This window comes from Canis lupus, chromosome 12 (genome assembly GCF_011100685.1).
Source record: "Canis lupus familiaris isolate Mischka breed German Shepherd chromosome 12, alternate assembly UU_Cfam_GSD_1.0, whole genome shotgun sequence".
Classification (NCBI taxonomy): Eukaryota; Metazoa; Chordata; class Mammalia; order Carnivora; family Canidae; genus Canis; species Canis lupus.
The window spans coordinates 5,394,346-5,407,693 of NC_049233.1; the positions used below are offsets into that span (position 1 = coordinate 5,394,346).

A 13,348-nucleotide genomic window follows, 5' to 3' on the forward strand; every position below is an offset into this window, starting at 1 on the left:
AAGAAGATTCTTCCCTTAAGTTAAAAACCAAATCTATAAAATATCCAACACTGATAAGTACTATATTTAAAAGGAAATATACAAATAACATGGAATAAATATGAACACTTCTATAGGGTTAGGTGTCTTCTTTACCATTCTTACTACTTAATCTTTAATGTTAGTTTTATTATCAGAGATGGTTGAGGCACTTCTTTCTAAGATGTCTTTAATGTTTTTGGGAGCCAGGTTGGCATCACAGAGGCCCTTTGCAGCAGCAGTGTTTCTATTTCAGTTATATGCAGGTAGTTTTAAAATTTACCTTTATGTATCTTATTAGAGGGATGACTGTTCTCTGCATAAGACAGGTCTCTCTTACCTCTGTCTTCCCTTCATCCTCAAGTAGGAAGGGATTACAGACATATGGATATTCAATTCCTGGAACTCTCTTTTCAAATTGGAAAGATTCCCAACAGCTTTGCAAAGTGGACCTCTTCTACTTGGTCCACGTACAATGACTAAGAAGGTGAAGTTGCCCTAGTAACCAGAACTTTTTCTAAGCTTGTGTGTGGAAATACACAGACACACACACACACACACACACACACACACACACACCTTTACTGTTGAGCTGTATTAAAATAGCAATTTTAAGGAAATTTTATCTCATCTTCTCAGATGGACTGAGAGTGGGATTTATTTTTTTGAAACTGGGAAAGTCACAGACACAGCTTAATACCTAATATCTAAAGCACACATTTATGAGTTACATTTGTATTTACATGATTAATCTCAAGATCAGTTTTTGGTTTGCCTTCATAGAGCTATCAGTCCTTAAAAGTATCTGGCACCGAGAGTTCCTTCCAGTGGAGTTTGGAAATTGTGAAGTTGAAACACCCTTAGAGAATGAGAGCAAACTTTCTAAAGGCAACAGGGAGAACAGCTAATGTTTGTTGAGCTCTCACTCTGCACCAAGTACTGTGCTAAGGAAGTACTGGTTTGTTATCTCCAATCCTTGTGTGGTAGACATTGTTAATCTCTTTTTATAGAAAAGGAACTCAAGCCTTAAAGAGAATAAGTAACTTGCCCAAAGTGATAAAGTCAAGATTCAAGCCCGTTCCACCATAGGGACCAAACTTCTAAAACTATATTGGTAATATAAATGTTGTTTGTGTCAGAATTTTAGTTTAAAGCTCTTTCATGAGTTTTATCTAATTTGAATATCACAATAACTGTATGATAAAGGCAAGCCAAATACTAATATCTAATACTAATATTTTGCAGAAGAGGTCACCGATATGTCAGTTGAGACTTATGAAAGAAGATGTAGCATCTAAGTGGTAGGGGAAAGATTTCTGTGTAGGCCATGTAACTTATAATCCACTCTTCTTCATTTCTCTAAGTTGCTTTAGTATTTTTAAAATGTGTTCAGGACTTTTAGAATAATACAGTAAGCTTATGTTTACTTCCTTGTTACCAACATTACTTTGTTAGCAAGGTTTAACACTGATGCCCTTTTTATGAACTAGGAGTACGTACTGAGATCAGCACCATCAGAGGACTACTGGTCCTCAACTTTAGGAGTACATATCCCTATGCTAATTATAGGTTTCTAGAAAGGCTATCTCAGAAAGGAGAGCTTCTTAGATATCTTGGCCTCCTTTTTTATTTTACTTGTGATCCTTTGATTAGAAAGCTAATAAAAGGGGACTTAGTTGCTTAGCATTCTCCTTCACTGGAAATGGAACTGTGAGAGATAACTGGAATAAACAAAGGTGCTGATCACATATATAAGGGCGTTGGGATGGCAGTAAGAGAAATCTTTAACTGACTATCAAAGACAGTCGTAAACATTGAAGCTAGCACACTTTGTCAGTTAACACTTGTTCTTTGGCAGGATCGAGACTCTCTGGGAGCAGTAACATTACTGAACAAAGCCATTTTGAAAACCTCTTATTTTTACAGGCAAGAAACTACATTCAGTCTTTGACCCAGATGCCGAAAATGAACTTTGCAAATGTATTTATTGGTGCCAATCCCTTGGGTAAGTTGATCATATCCTTACCTCATGAATATTGAATTGTTAATGACATAAATTAAGGATTTAAAGGAGAGTTTTTCCCCCTTTTGATTAAACAGGGTACCATTAATTAAATCCTGAAAGGTGGTAAGTAATGCTGTTTGGGTTTTTTGGGGAGGGAATTTTATTTTACAGAGAGAACACAAGTGGGGGGAGGGGCAGAGAGAGAAGGAGGCTCCTCACTGAGGAGGGAGCCCTGATGCAGGGCTCAATCCCAGGACCCCAGGATCATGACCTGAGCCGAAGACCAGACACCTAACAAACTAAGCCACCCAGGCACCCAGGCCATTTGTTATCCATGTTTGTGTTGTTAGGTTTTTTAATCACATGATATGCTTATATGTTTATATGATGTAGAATGTGGTAGGAGGAATGGGCTTGTACGGTGAAGACAGGACAGCAAATAGTGGGGATGTTGAGAGGAGAGATGAGAGGTGCAGGAAGAAGGAGGTACAGAGGAAAGCCTATGACTTCGCAACTGCTGCCATTGTGTGGTGTCCCTTTTTTTTTTTTTTTTTAAATTTTTATTTATTTATGATAGTCACAGAGAGAGAGAGAGAGGCAGAGACACAGGCAGAGGGAGAAGCAGGCTCCATGCACCGGGAGCCCGACGTGGGATTCGATCCCGGGTCTCCAGGATCGTGCCCTGGGCCAAAGGCAGGCGCTAAACCGCTGCGCCACCCAGGGATCCCCATTGTGTGGTGTCCCAAACCAAGGGTGAAAACAGCTGAAGCACAGATAGGTGTTTAGAGGACCCCCAGGAGCTCCCTGCAGACTGCCCTGCACTGCCTGTAGCTTCCCAGTACTACAGGTCCTGCTATCCTTGTGCACTTTTCCTTTCTTCTCTTCTTCTATATGCCCCTCCCTGCCCCCCCCCCCCGCCTCCCCCACCCCCATTCTGTCTTCTTTGTGGAGATAATTTGCCACCTCAGACTTTAAGGAATGGCTCCACATTCCTTCCTGCCACCATCACTTCCAGGATCCTTTGCAGAGGGAAGTAACAGTGGTAGCTGCAGGATATGTACTGCCTTGGCTAAAATGAAAGTTGATTTCTTCCTTGAAGTTGGCGTTATTATGTGCTTTGGTTGGCTCCTAAAAGTGGCACTGCCTGAGACCCTACCTCCCTGAATCAAGGATTGTGCAGTGGACAGTGCCATTTAACAGCAGACAGGGAAAAATCAGACCAGGCCTTCCTGTGACAGGGAAGGGAGCCATGCCATGATAATAGTATAAGCAACCTTCTCACTTTCCTGAAGATTGTGTTATGTTGGCATGTTAAAAAAATCATCCCTCTGCTTGGTCCCAGCAGCTGTACTTCAGGTTGTTTTGCCCTTTGAGAGCTGATAGTCATGACACCCTTTTCAGAAGTTGTAATGAAGGCTAAGTGGTTTCCCCTTTTTAAGTACTTTGTCCACAGTGCTCGTTGAGAGTGATTTCAGTGTTCCTGTGATAATTTTTACAATAGCAGAGATGCTTACATTCTTCGAAATGTTGGGCAGTTCTGGGTGAGTCTGTGTCAGCCTTGGAGATTGTAAGTATGTGAGTTCTCAGCAGGGCTACTCTCCCATCCAAAAATGAGCCCACAAACTCGTCAGGGCTATACACAGAATTCTATGCCATTGGTTCAGATTTGCATCTGCCCCGATCTGCTCCCCTTGGCTCTGTAGGATTTATTTGAGTTATATTATCAAGTTCAAGGATCTGTGAGAAGCTCTATTCAAGTCATAAATACTCTAGGATGTTGGGAAATTATGCTGGATGCTGGTAGTTTTCTTGTCTGTCATTCTGTTTTGAATGTATTTTCATCCTATCAGTTCATGTTTCAGACCTGGCAGTGCTCACTGTTTGACTTCCTATTAGCCAACTCCAAGAGATTTGTTAACTCATTTTTCTAGAGAAGGGAGATAAGGGGGCGGGGAGTATGTGTGTGTCCCCACAGCTTATTTAGGTCACATCCATCCTTCTCTGGAATCATGACATTTAAACATTCAAAAGAACTGGATACCACTTAGCAATACAGACTGCCAATGAGTTGAATGGAGGCTTTGGGCCATCTGGTGCTCAGCACGGCAGTTCTCAGAATCTAAACATGCCTGATAGCTCATTGCCAAATAGTGACGTCATACAAAGAGTCTCTTCTTGCAGACAGAACATGGTGTTACTGACCACGAACTTGTGCCCAGCATATTAACTGAGCAGGAACACACCGATGATGTAAATAATGACAGCTGCATTTTGTCAGTCACTGACTTCATGTTCGACTATTATTCTCAAAACACGAATTAAAAGTTGAATTGACCTTTGATATAGTGTGTGTTTGTATCTGTCAAGATCTTAGAGGAACCTTTTCCTTACCCCTGACCTTATTCCTCATCAAGGTATTGGTTATCAGGACATGGTTCTTTTCACCCTAGGAACCTCAGTCAGATGTAATGTGTGGTTCTTAATTGGATCCCAGTTTGAACAAACCAGGTGTAAAAGACAACTTTGGGATAACTGGAGAAGTTTTAACATAAACTGGATTTTTAGATGATATTTCAGAATTATTTGTCATATATAATGGTTTTGTGATTATATAGAAAGATGTATTTATGCTGAAATATTTAGAGGTAAAGTGTCATGTCTATCATTTTATTTTAAAATGGTCCAGCAAAAGCTCCAAATAGGTAAAAAAAGAAATAATGTTAATTGTTGGATATGGGTGGTAGGCGTATGAGTAATCACTATACTATTGTTTTGTATATTGAAATTTGTCATAGTGAAAATTTTATATTTCTTTTATCCAAATACCGTGTCTCACCCACACACCCATGTAAAACCCTCAGTTTGTTCATTGTTGGAAGATCTGTTTGATGAATATTCATTGCCTTATGTTAGTAAATAAACAGCACAGGGAGACAAAAAAGTGAAAAATCAAAAAATCCCTGCTTACCTTTTCTAGATTAGTTTGGTTATAAGTTTTCCTTTTGACACAGTTTGAGTACAGTCTTAGCTGTTTGACACTGACATTCTACAAAAGTTTGTTCATACAGAGTTTCGGTTATTTTTAAAACTTGTTCTTTAGTAACGTATTCTTAATACAAAACACATCCCTAGACATACATACACATAAAGAAGAAAAGAGATCATGTTTCTTAGAGCAGACACATGGGGGGAGAATTCTTTGTTCCATATGAAGACTCAATACTGTGTATTTGCTTAATAAGGCCTGATTTTTTTGGTGACGTGTTAAAAACTTTTTTTTTTCCTTCTAATCTGTGGGGCTGATAGCTGTCGACTTGCTGGAGAAGATGCTTGTATTGGACTCAGACAAGAGAATTACAGCAGCCCAAGCCCTCGCACATGCCTACTTTGCTCAGTACCATGATCCAGATGATGAACCAGTGGCTGATCCTTACGATCAGTCCTTTGAAAGCAGGGACCTCCTTATAGATGAATGGAAAAGTAAGTCATAAGAGCAGGATTAACATCAAGTGTGGGAACTTAGATTTTAAAATGTTTCTTAGGTGAGCCACTAACCAAAAGCTGTGGGAAAATAAAATTTCTGGTTATAATCAATTTGTTAAAACTTGTAACTAGTGTGTCTGATGCAGGATGGATATGTTCTTCTGATGGAAACTGTCTGTTGTAGATGATGACACTCTCTGGACCTTTGAGGTGCTTGTGTCTGGTCTGATTTTGTGCAACCCCCCCCCCTTACATCTGTATAGAGCTTCAAGGTTCTCAGAATCTGCGTTTACAACATCTGTCTGAGAGAAGTAGGGAATAAGGTATTTTTGTAGTTTTACGATTGATAAAACTCTAGAATTATAGTTTTATAATTTTTAAGAAGATTTTATTTATTTATTCATGAGAGACACAGAAAGGCAGAGACAAAGGCAGAGGGAGAAGCAGGCTCCCTGCAGGGAGCCCAAGGTGGGACTTGATCCCAGGACCACAACCTGAGCCAAAGGCAGACGCTCAACCACTGAGCCGTCCAGGTGCCCCTATAGTTTTATAATCGATAGTCTGCATCTTATCTGTTACCTTGGACCTACTTAGGGACACAGCCAGAAATGAAACCTATGTCTCCTCTATATCCCAACTTCAAATTCTTTCCATAAAAACACATTCAGAACTCCAGGTAGATCCCAAAGGCAAAATTATCTATTCCGTAGCTTGTAGAAGTGCTCTGCTATTCTTGAGCATCTTCTCCAGAGAGCTTAAAAGAGGAGGCACGGTGGAATGAAACAAATAAGTAAAAATAGTTCTTTTTGTGTATCCTTGAACTTCTATGTAATCACATGTTCCTTTAGGTTATAACATGTAAGCAATGAAGTGGTTATTTGAAGTCGTCCATCCAATCACTGGCCTGGACAGGAGGGAAGGATCTTGAGCTTCAAAGTTAAGAATGTCCACCTACAAGAATAGTCTCAACTCTCACATCCGACTTTTCTCTCTCCTGATTTTTAGGCCTGACCTACGATGAAGTCGTCAGCTTTGTGCCGCCACCCCTTGACCAAGAAGAGATGGAGTCCTGAGCACCTGGTTTCTGTTTTGTTGATCCCACTTCACTGTGAGGGGAAGGCCTTTTCATGGGAACTCTCCAAATATCATTCAAGTGCCTCTTGTTGCAAAGATTTCCTCCATGGTGGAAGGGGTTTGTGTGTGTGTGTGTGTGTGTGTGTGTGTGTGTGTGCGCGCGCTCCTGTGCATGTGTCTGTCTGTGTGGGAGGGTAAGAGAATATGAGCAAACTCTGATCACAGTGACTTTACATGGAATTACAGAAGCCCTGTGGCAGCCTCTGTTTGCTCTTTGTGAGAGTCAGCTCAGGCAGGCAAGAGCTGCCATCTTGTTAGGGTTTGTTAAATGCAAAGTAAAAAATATTAAATGGCCCAGATCCCAGTCATGCTTTTGCCCTTTTGGCCTCTCCCATGGCCCTGGCTTGGGGTGGGAGGGGGGAGAGTCGCCTACATCCTGTAGCAGCACAGAGATGGCTCACACTTTCTGGCTGTTTCAGAAGCTGTCCCTCAGCATCGCTCGCAGCCAAGAAGGACCAACTGGCTTCTGTGCACTAGTCTGTGACTGACTTGTTTAGTACGATTCTCAGAACTCTGCAGGTGTGTCCGAAACTGTAAATATGCTTGTGCCTTAAGAGGAGAGAAGAAAATGTAGATAGGTGAGACAGCACAGCAGACCAAGTGCCGAGCCAGGCAAGTAGTCAGGTTGTTGGAAGGCTGCTCATGAACCTGAAGTAACCAGGGAGCCCTGGAGGCATTGTGTGTGCATGTGTGCGCATGCATGTGTGTGCTTCTCTTCACCCCCCCCACACCCCAGGGGTTGCTATTTCTCTGCTCGCCCCCCACCTACAGTGCAGAGGTTTCTTGTGTATTAGCCCCAGCAGGCAGAAGCCGGTTCTTGCTGTCATTGTACTTTCTGTGTGCTCTTTATTCCCAGCAGAGTGACGATGTGTTTTGCATGTCTTGCTATTTGAGCATGCACAGCTGCTTGTCTGTTCTCTTTGGGAGGCCCTGGTGCCAGGCAGGTTTGCCAGTGAAGACTTCTTGGGTAGTTCAGAGCCCATGTCACCTCGGCTGATGCCACGGGAAGGTGACCTCATCCTCTCTCCAGCCCCAGTGCTATTTTGTGTTGAACACAATTGATACTCTAGGTGCTTTTGATGTGAAAACTATGAAGAAATGGAACAGATGAGTGTATAGCATTTTCATTCTTGCCATCTGGTTTTCGACAAACTATTTTTGGGGAGCCATCATGGGAAAGATCAGGGCTTTTCTCGGGAATATTTCAGACTTTGGAAAACAATTGTTCTCTTCACTCCCAGTAGCTAATGCTAAGAAATGCTTAAAATCAAAGTGAACAATAAAAATTGCTCATGAGGCCAGAAACTCCTTTTGCTATCTTTGTCTAAACATGGTTATTAAAAAAAGTAATGAGGTGTCTTTTCCACTCTTCTTTGGAAGAGGGTCTTCTTGGCAGCTTAACATTGACTTCTTGGTCTTGGTTCAGGGAGAAATAAATTTTGTTTCAGAATTTTGTATATTGCAGGAGTCCTTTGAGAATGTGATTCCTTTTGATGGGGAGAAAGGGCAAATTATTCTGATATTTTGTATTCTCAACTTTATAAAGATGAAATATCCTCAGGGGTGAAGAAGAATTGTTTTCATAATTTTCTGAATTTCAGGTGTCTTGTGCTACAAAAGGGCCCATGTGTTAAACCCCCTGTGAAATAAGCAAGTGTGAAGCCGCTTCTACTATTGGCTGTGTGATAGAATCTTGTATTTGGGACAAGGCGTATCCATTTCTCTATCACAGCTCAGTGGTACCTGAATTCTGGAGGGACAGGGTGGGACCCCTGAGCCAGCTGGAGCAAGAAGGGAGGAGGCAGGCTGATGGTGATTGCACCTCACCCGGGATCCTACCCCTCTTTAAAGGAAAATGAACGTAAAAGCTTCATCTCCTTTATATGCAGTTCAAATCCTCACCATCCACAGCAAGATGAATTTCATCAGCCATGTTTGGTTGTAAATGCTAGTATGATTTCCTACAGAAATACTGCTCTGAATATTTTTTCATAAAGGTCTTTGCACATGTGATTGTATATGCGTTAGGAGGCTGAATGCTCTTGGAGCCTGGACTCAGCTGGAGCCCATGGAAGAGCTCCTTGGTTTCTGAGCATTGTGCTCCCATCTCCTGATTTCTCTGAACAGAACTAGCAAAAGAGAGAATGAGGGAAATTGCTATTTTATTTGTATTCATGAACTTGGCTGTAATCAGTTATGCCATATAGGATGTCATACAATACCACTGGTTAAAATAAAGCCTATTTTTCAAATTTAGTGAGTTTCTCAAATTTATTATATTTTTATGTTGGTTGTTTTTTACTTAGTGCACAATATGGCATTTTTTCAATTGTGGCCTGGCATATGTTTTCTGGTAGACCTTAATATTGCTCCTGAAATTTAGAAAACACTTTTAACAGAGCTCTTTAATTGTACACTTTATGGTGAAGCAGATCTGAGTCTTTGATGTAGATGGGTAGAGTAAATAGCAAGTAAGGCATAAACATAGCTTGCAAAGTATCACGACACTTGGATGTCAGAGTGGCCTGGGGCAGGGGTCAGCAAACTATGGCCCACGAGCCAGATCCCATCTACCATCTGTTTTTGTATAGCCTGCTAAAAATGGTTTTTACATTTTTAAATGGTTGAAATCAAAAGAACAGTATTTTTGTAGCATGTGAAAAATAATGTAAAATTCAGATTTCAATGTCTATAAATAAAGTTTTATGGGAACACAACCACACGTTTGTTTATGTATTGTCTATGGCTGCTTTTGTGCTAGTGACAAAGTTAAATAGTTGCAGCAGAGACCATGTGGCTTACAAAATCTAATCTATTGCACTCTCTGGCCTTTTACAGGAAAAGTTTGCCGACTCCTGGCCCGGGACTTCAGTTTCCTTGTGTAAAATGAAGTTTTGTTTTTTAAGATTTTATTTACTTATTTTAAAGATTTTATTTGTTTATGAGAGACACAAAGAGAGGGGCAGAGACACAGACAGAGGGAGCAGCAGGCTCCCTTTGGGGAACCCAATGTGGGACTCGATCCCTAGACTCCGGGATCACACCCTGAGCCAAAGGCTCAACCACTGAGCCACCCAGGCATCCCTAAAGATTTTATGTATTTGACAGAGACCATGAACGGTGGGGAGATGCAGAGGGAGAGGGAGAAGCAGACTCCCTACCGAGTAGGGAACCCAACACAGGGCTTGATCCCAGGACCCTGAGATCATGACCTGAGCCAAAGGTAGACACTTATCCGACCGAGCCACACAGGCACCCCTAAGATAAAGTTTGTTTAAATAGTTGTTTGGATTCTTTTCAGCTTTGACATCTTAAGCTATCTGTAGAAAGTATATTTTTATTTGAAAATTGCCAGAGAGAAGGTTGTATGCATACATATGTACATTGTTTGTAGACCTTTAAGCAAATGTGTTTCATTACTCTTTTATCTTACTGCCCTTGACAATATTCTTTTTTTAAAAAAAATATTTTATTTATTTATTCATGAGAGACACACAGAGAGAGAGGCAGAGACACAGGCAGAGGGAGAAACAGGCTCCACGCAGGGAGCCCGACGCGGGACCTGATCCCGGGTCTCCAGGATCACGCCCTGGGCCGAAGGCGGCGCTAAACCACTAGGCCACTAGGGCTGCCCAACAATATTCTTCAAAACTACTGAATTACACCACAGGATTAAAGGGCCACAAGGTCTCATGGCTGTTTTCAGGGCCTATGTTGGTGTGCTTCCTTTCTCAGTGGCCTCAGAATGCTAACAGGTGTCCCAGGTGGATTGTGAGGCCCAGCCTGTGAGGATACGGAGAGTGTGCAGCTGGGTGTTTTGTCCTGTGGTGTCTGGTCCCAGGCTGGCAGCTGGGAATAATGGCAGAAGGCAAACTAAGCACAGACTCTTTTCTTCATCCTGTCCTCATTATCCTCAGTAAAAGAAAAGGGACCCAGTTGTCACACATGATCTATCAGCCCCTGTAAGGATCAGAGTTGTAGGAAATATTTTGCTTTCACATACCAGGCATGAGTGCTGTGACACAACCTTCAGGGCTTCTGAGTGGAGGCCCTGTTTACTAGCTCAAGGAGAATTGACACCAGAAAAAAGCTCACCTCAAGTGAATCCACTAAAAAATGGGGACCAGAATTGAATAGTATGTGGTGGGGGTTGGAGGTTAGAGGAAGTCTGGGACTACTGTGAAAACTGAAAAAAATGATAAAAGCATATTCATAATTTCAGATCCACTTTTGTAATGAAGAAAGAGCAAATGCTGTGTTTCTCAAGTGACACCATGTCTCATAGGCTGCAATATCCTTCCCGTTTTGATTTTTGTAGCATCATCATAGAGGAAATCTTTGCAAAAATATTTGAGGTCTTCCTGCGTTTTCCTCAATCTTTTGATAATTCCATTGTTCTTTTTTACAAGTTATCTTGGTGATCACTTTATCAACCTTTCCCTTTTGGTGTCTGGTCTGAGCCTGCCAGATCCACATTTTTGAGAGCTAAGTAGTTTTCTAGCATTATTTATCAAGTTCACCAAATTGGCCATCTTTTGCAAGATTTGCAATTATTGCAGTTAATCTGCACTATATTTGTGTCATTGGTCCTATGCCTATAATACAGAGACCAACAGAGGACTAGAATGTGTAGGATAGATGCTCTGGGTTCAGATACTAATGAAGCTAGGAGGGACTAAAGTCCATTCATTAGTGAATGTTTTTGTGTGACAACTTTCACTTTTCTGCATGATCTAATAGCTACGAGGACTTGGCCAACAAATATGCAAATGAAGACCTTTTTAATTTATAGTACAGATTTTTCTTTTTTAAGATATTATTTATTCATGAGAGACACAGAGAGAGAGAGAGGCAGAGACACAGGCAGAGGGAGAAGCAGGCTTCCTGCGGGACTCAATCCCCAGACCTGGGATCATAACCTGACCCAAAGGCAGATGCTCAACAGCTGAGCCATGCAGGCATCCCAATACAGATATGTTTTAATACACATATACTTTGAACTTAGCATTTACATTTTTCAGGACTTAGAGACCTCACAAGTACATGAATGGAAAAGTAAAAGCGTTATTCAGGGTCTTGTTCTTTAAGATTTTATTTATTTTTGGGAGAGACAGAACAAGCATGAACAGGGAGAGGGACAAGCAGACTGTGCTGAGTGCAGAGCCTAACGTGGGGCTCAGTCCCACCACCCTGAGATTATTATCTGAGCCAACATCGAGTCGGACACTTAACTGACTGAGTCATGCAGATGCCCCTTTTTATTATTTTGTTTTTAATTTGTTTTTTGAGAGAGCGTGCATGAGTGTGGGTGAGGGGAGGGGTAGAGGGAGAGAGAATCTCCAGCGGACTCATGGCTGAACACAGAGCCTGATGGGGTGATCTCAAAACCCTGAGATCATGACCTGAGCTGAAATCAAGAGTCGGTCACTTAACTATCTGAGCCACCCAGGTACCCCAAGGTCTTGTTCTTTATAATAGCAAAATATTGGAAGTAACCCACATATCTGTCAATGAGAACTTGATTAAATACCATGGTCGTCTTACAGTGGACTACCATATATCTAGGCATGGATACATGTGCAAGATAGGAGGGAGAGAAAGTGAGTGGCAAAGTATCATATGCTGTCCTCCCTTTTTACTGATAGAAAGATATGGCCAGGAAGGCCCTAGAAGAACCCACACCAAACTCAGCAACTGTATCTGAGAGGTAGAATTATAGAAGGCTCTAATTTGTGTGATTTGTTGTGTTTTGTAAAACAACAACAAAAAACACTGAATAATTTATTTTGTAATCTGAAAGCTTTAAAAAAAGTTTAATAAGATTATTTTGTCCAAATGAAGTTGGGGGAACCATTCCCCAATTTCAGTTTTGTTAGTGTTAGAGTGCAACTTTCCAAGACGGGAGAACACATGCTGGAAAGGGGTTGTTGCACCTAGCTATTGGGCCTCTGAAAAGCAGAACACCATCACTCCTTTGTAGCAGGATTCTCCCCCCCAGCTGGGAGGGCTTGGTAGTTTCTTCCCCAGTAGAAAAGTGTATTTGAGGGATCTGAAGCTGGATTTTTCAACTTTTGGCACTCTTGACATCTTGGGCTGGGTGGTTACATGTGGAGGCTGACCCGCATGGGGTTGTTACGCAGCACCCCGACTTCTACTCACAAGATGAGTGGCATACATACTCCCTTCTCCCAGTTCTGGTTGCCAAAAATGTCTCCAGACATTGCCAAATGTGCCCTGCTGCAAAACTGTCCCTAGTTGAGTGAGAATCACTGGTCTAAAGCTGAGACCCCTCAGGGGGCCCTACTGGCTCCAACAGTAGAAAGTGTGACTCTTTGATCTTGGAGTCATGAATTCAAGCCCCACGTCGGGCATAGAGCTTCTTTTTAAAGAGGTTTTGTTTTCTTTTTTTTTTTTTAAATAACAAAGCGGAGACACTTGTAGTCTTGCAGAATAGCAAAGAATTGAAGAAATAATTGAAGACTAACACCTACTGACCTGTTCTCACTTAAAGAAATAGGAAAGGCCTTTTTAAAGGTGGGACTATATCTTCTTTGGAGAAAAGGAAGATGTTAGTTCAGAAAAAAAGTATGCTTGATACTGGATTGAGGCTATTCCATTTCTCAAAAAAAGAAAAAGGAAGTGGGTGTCAAATGAATAAAATTATTCTTTGTTCAGAAGCGTATGGGCCATTGCCACAGCCAGAACATT

General features: G+C 41.5%; 1 protein-coding gene across 1 annotated transcript in view; it reads left to right on the forward strand.

The window, feature by feature from the left end:
* Positions 1-6,579, forward strand: part of MAPK14 (mitogen-activated protein kinase 14) — a 73,170-nt gene extending 66,591 nt beyond the window's left edge. Inside the window, 3 exon segments of the mRNA NM_001003206.1 lie at positions 1,945-2,023; positions 5,330-5,503; positions 6,512-6,579. Coding sequence (NP_001003206.1) covers positions 1,945-2,023; positions 5,330-5,503; positions 6,512-6,579 — 321 coding nt within the window.
* Positions 6,580-13,348: the final 6,769 nt, after the last annotated feature.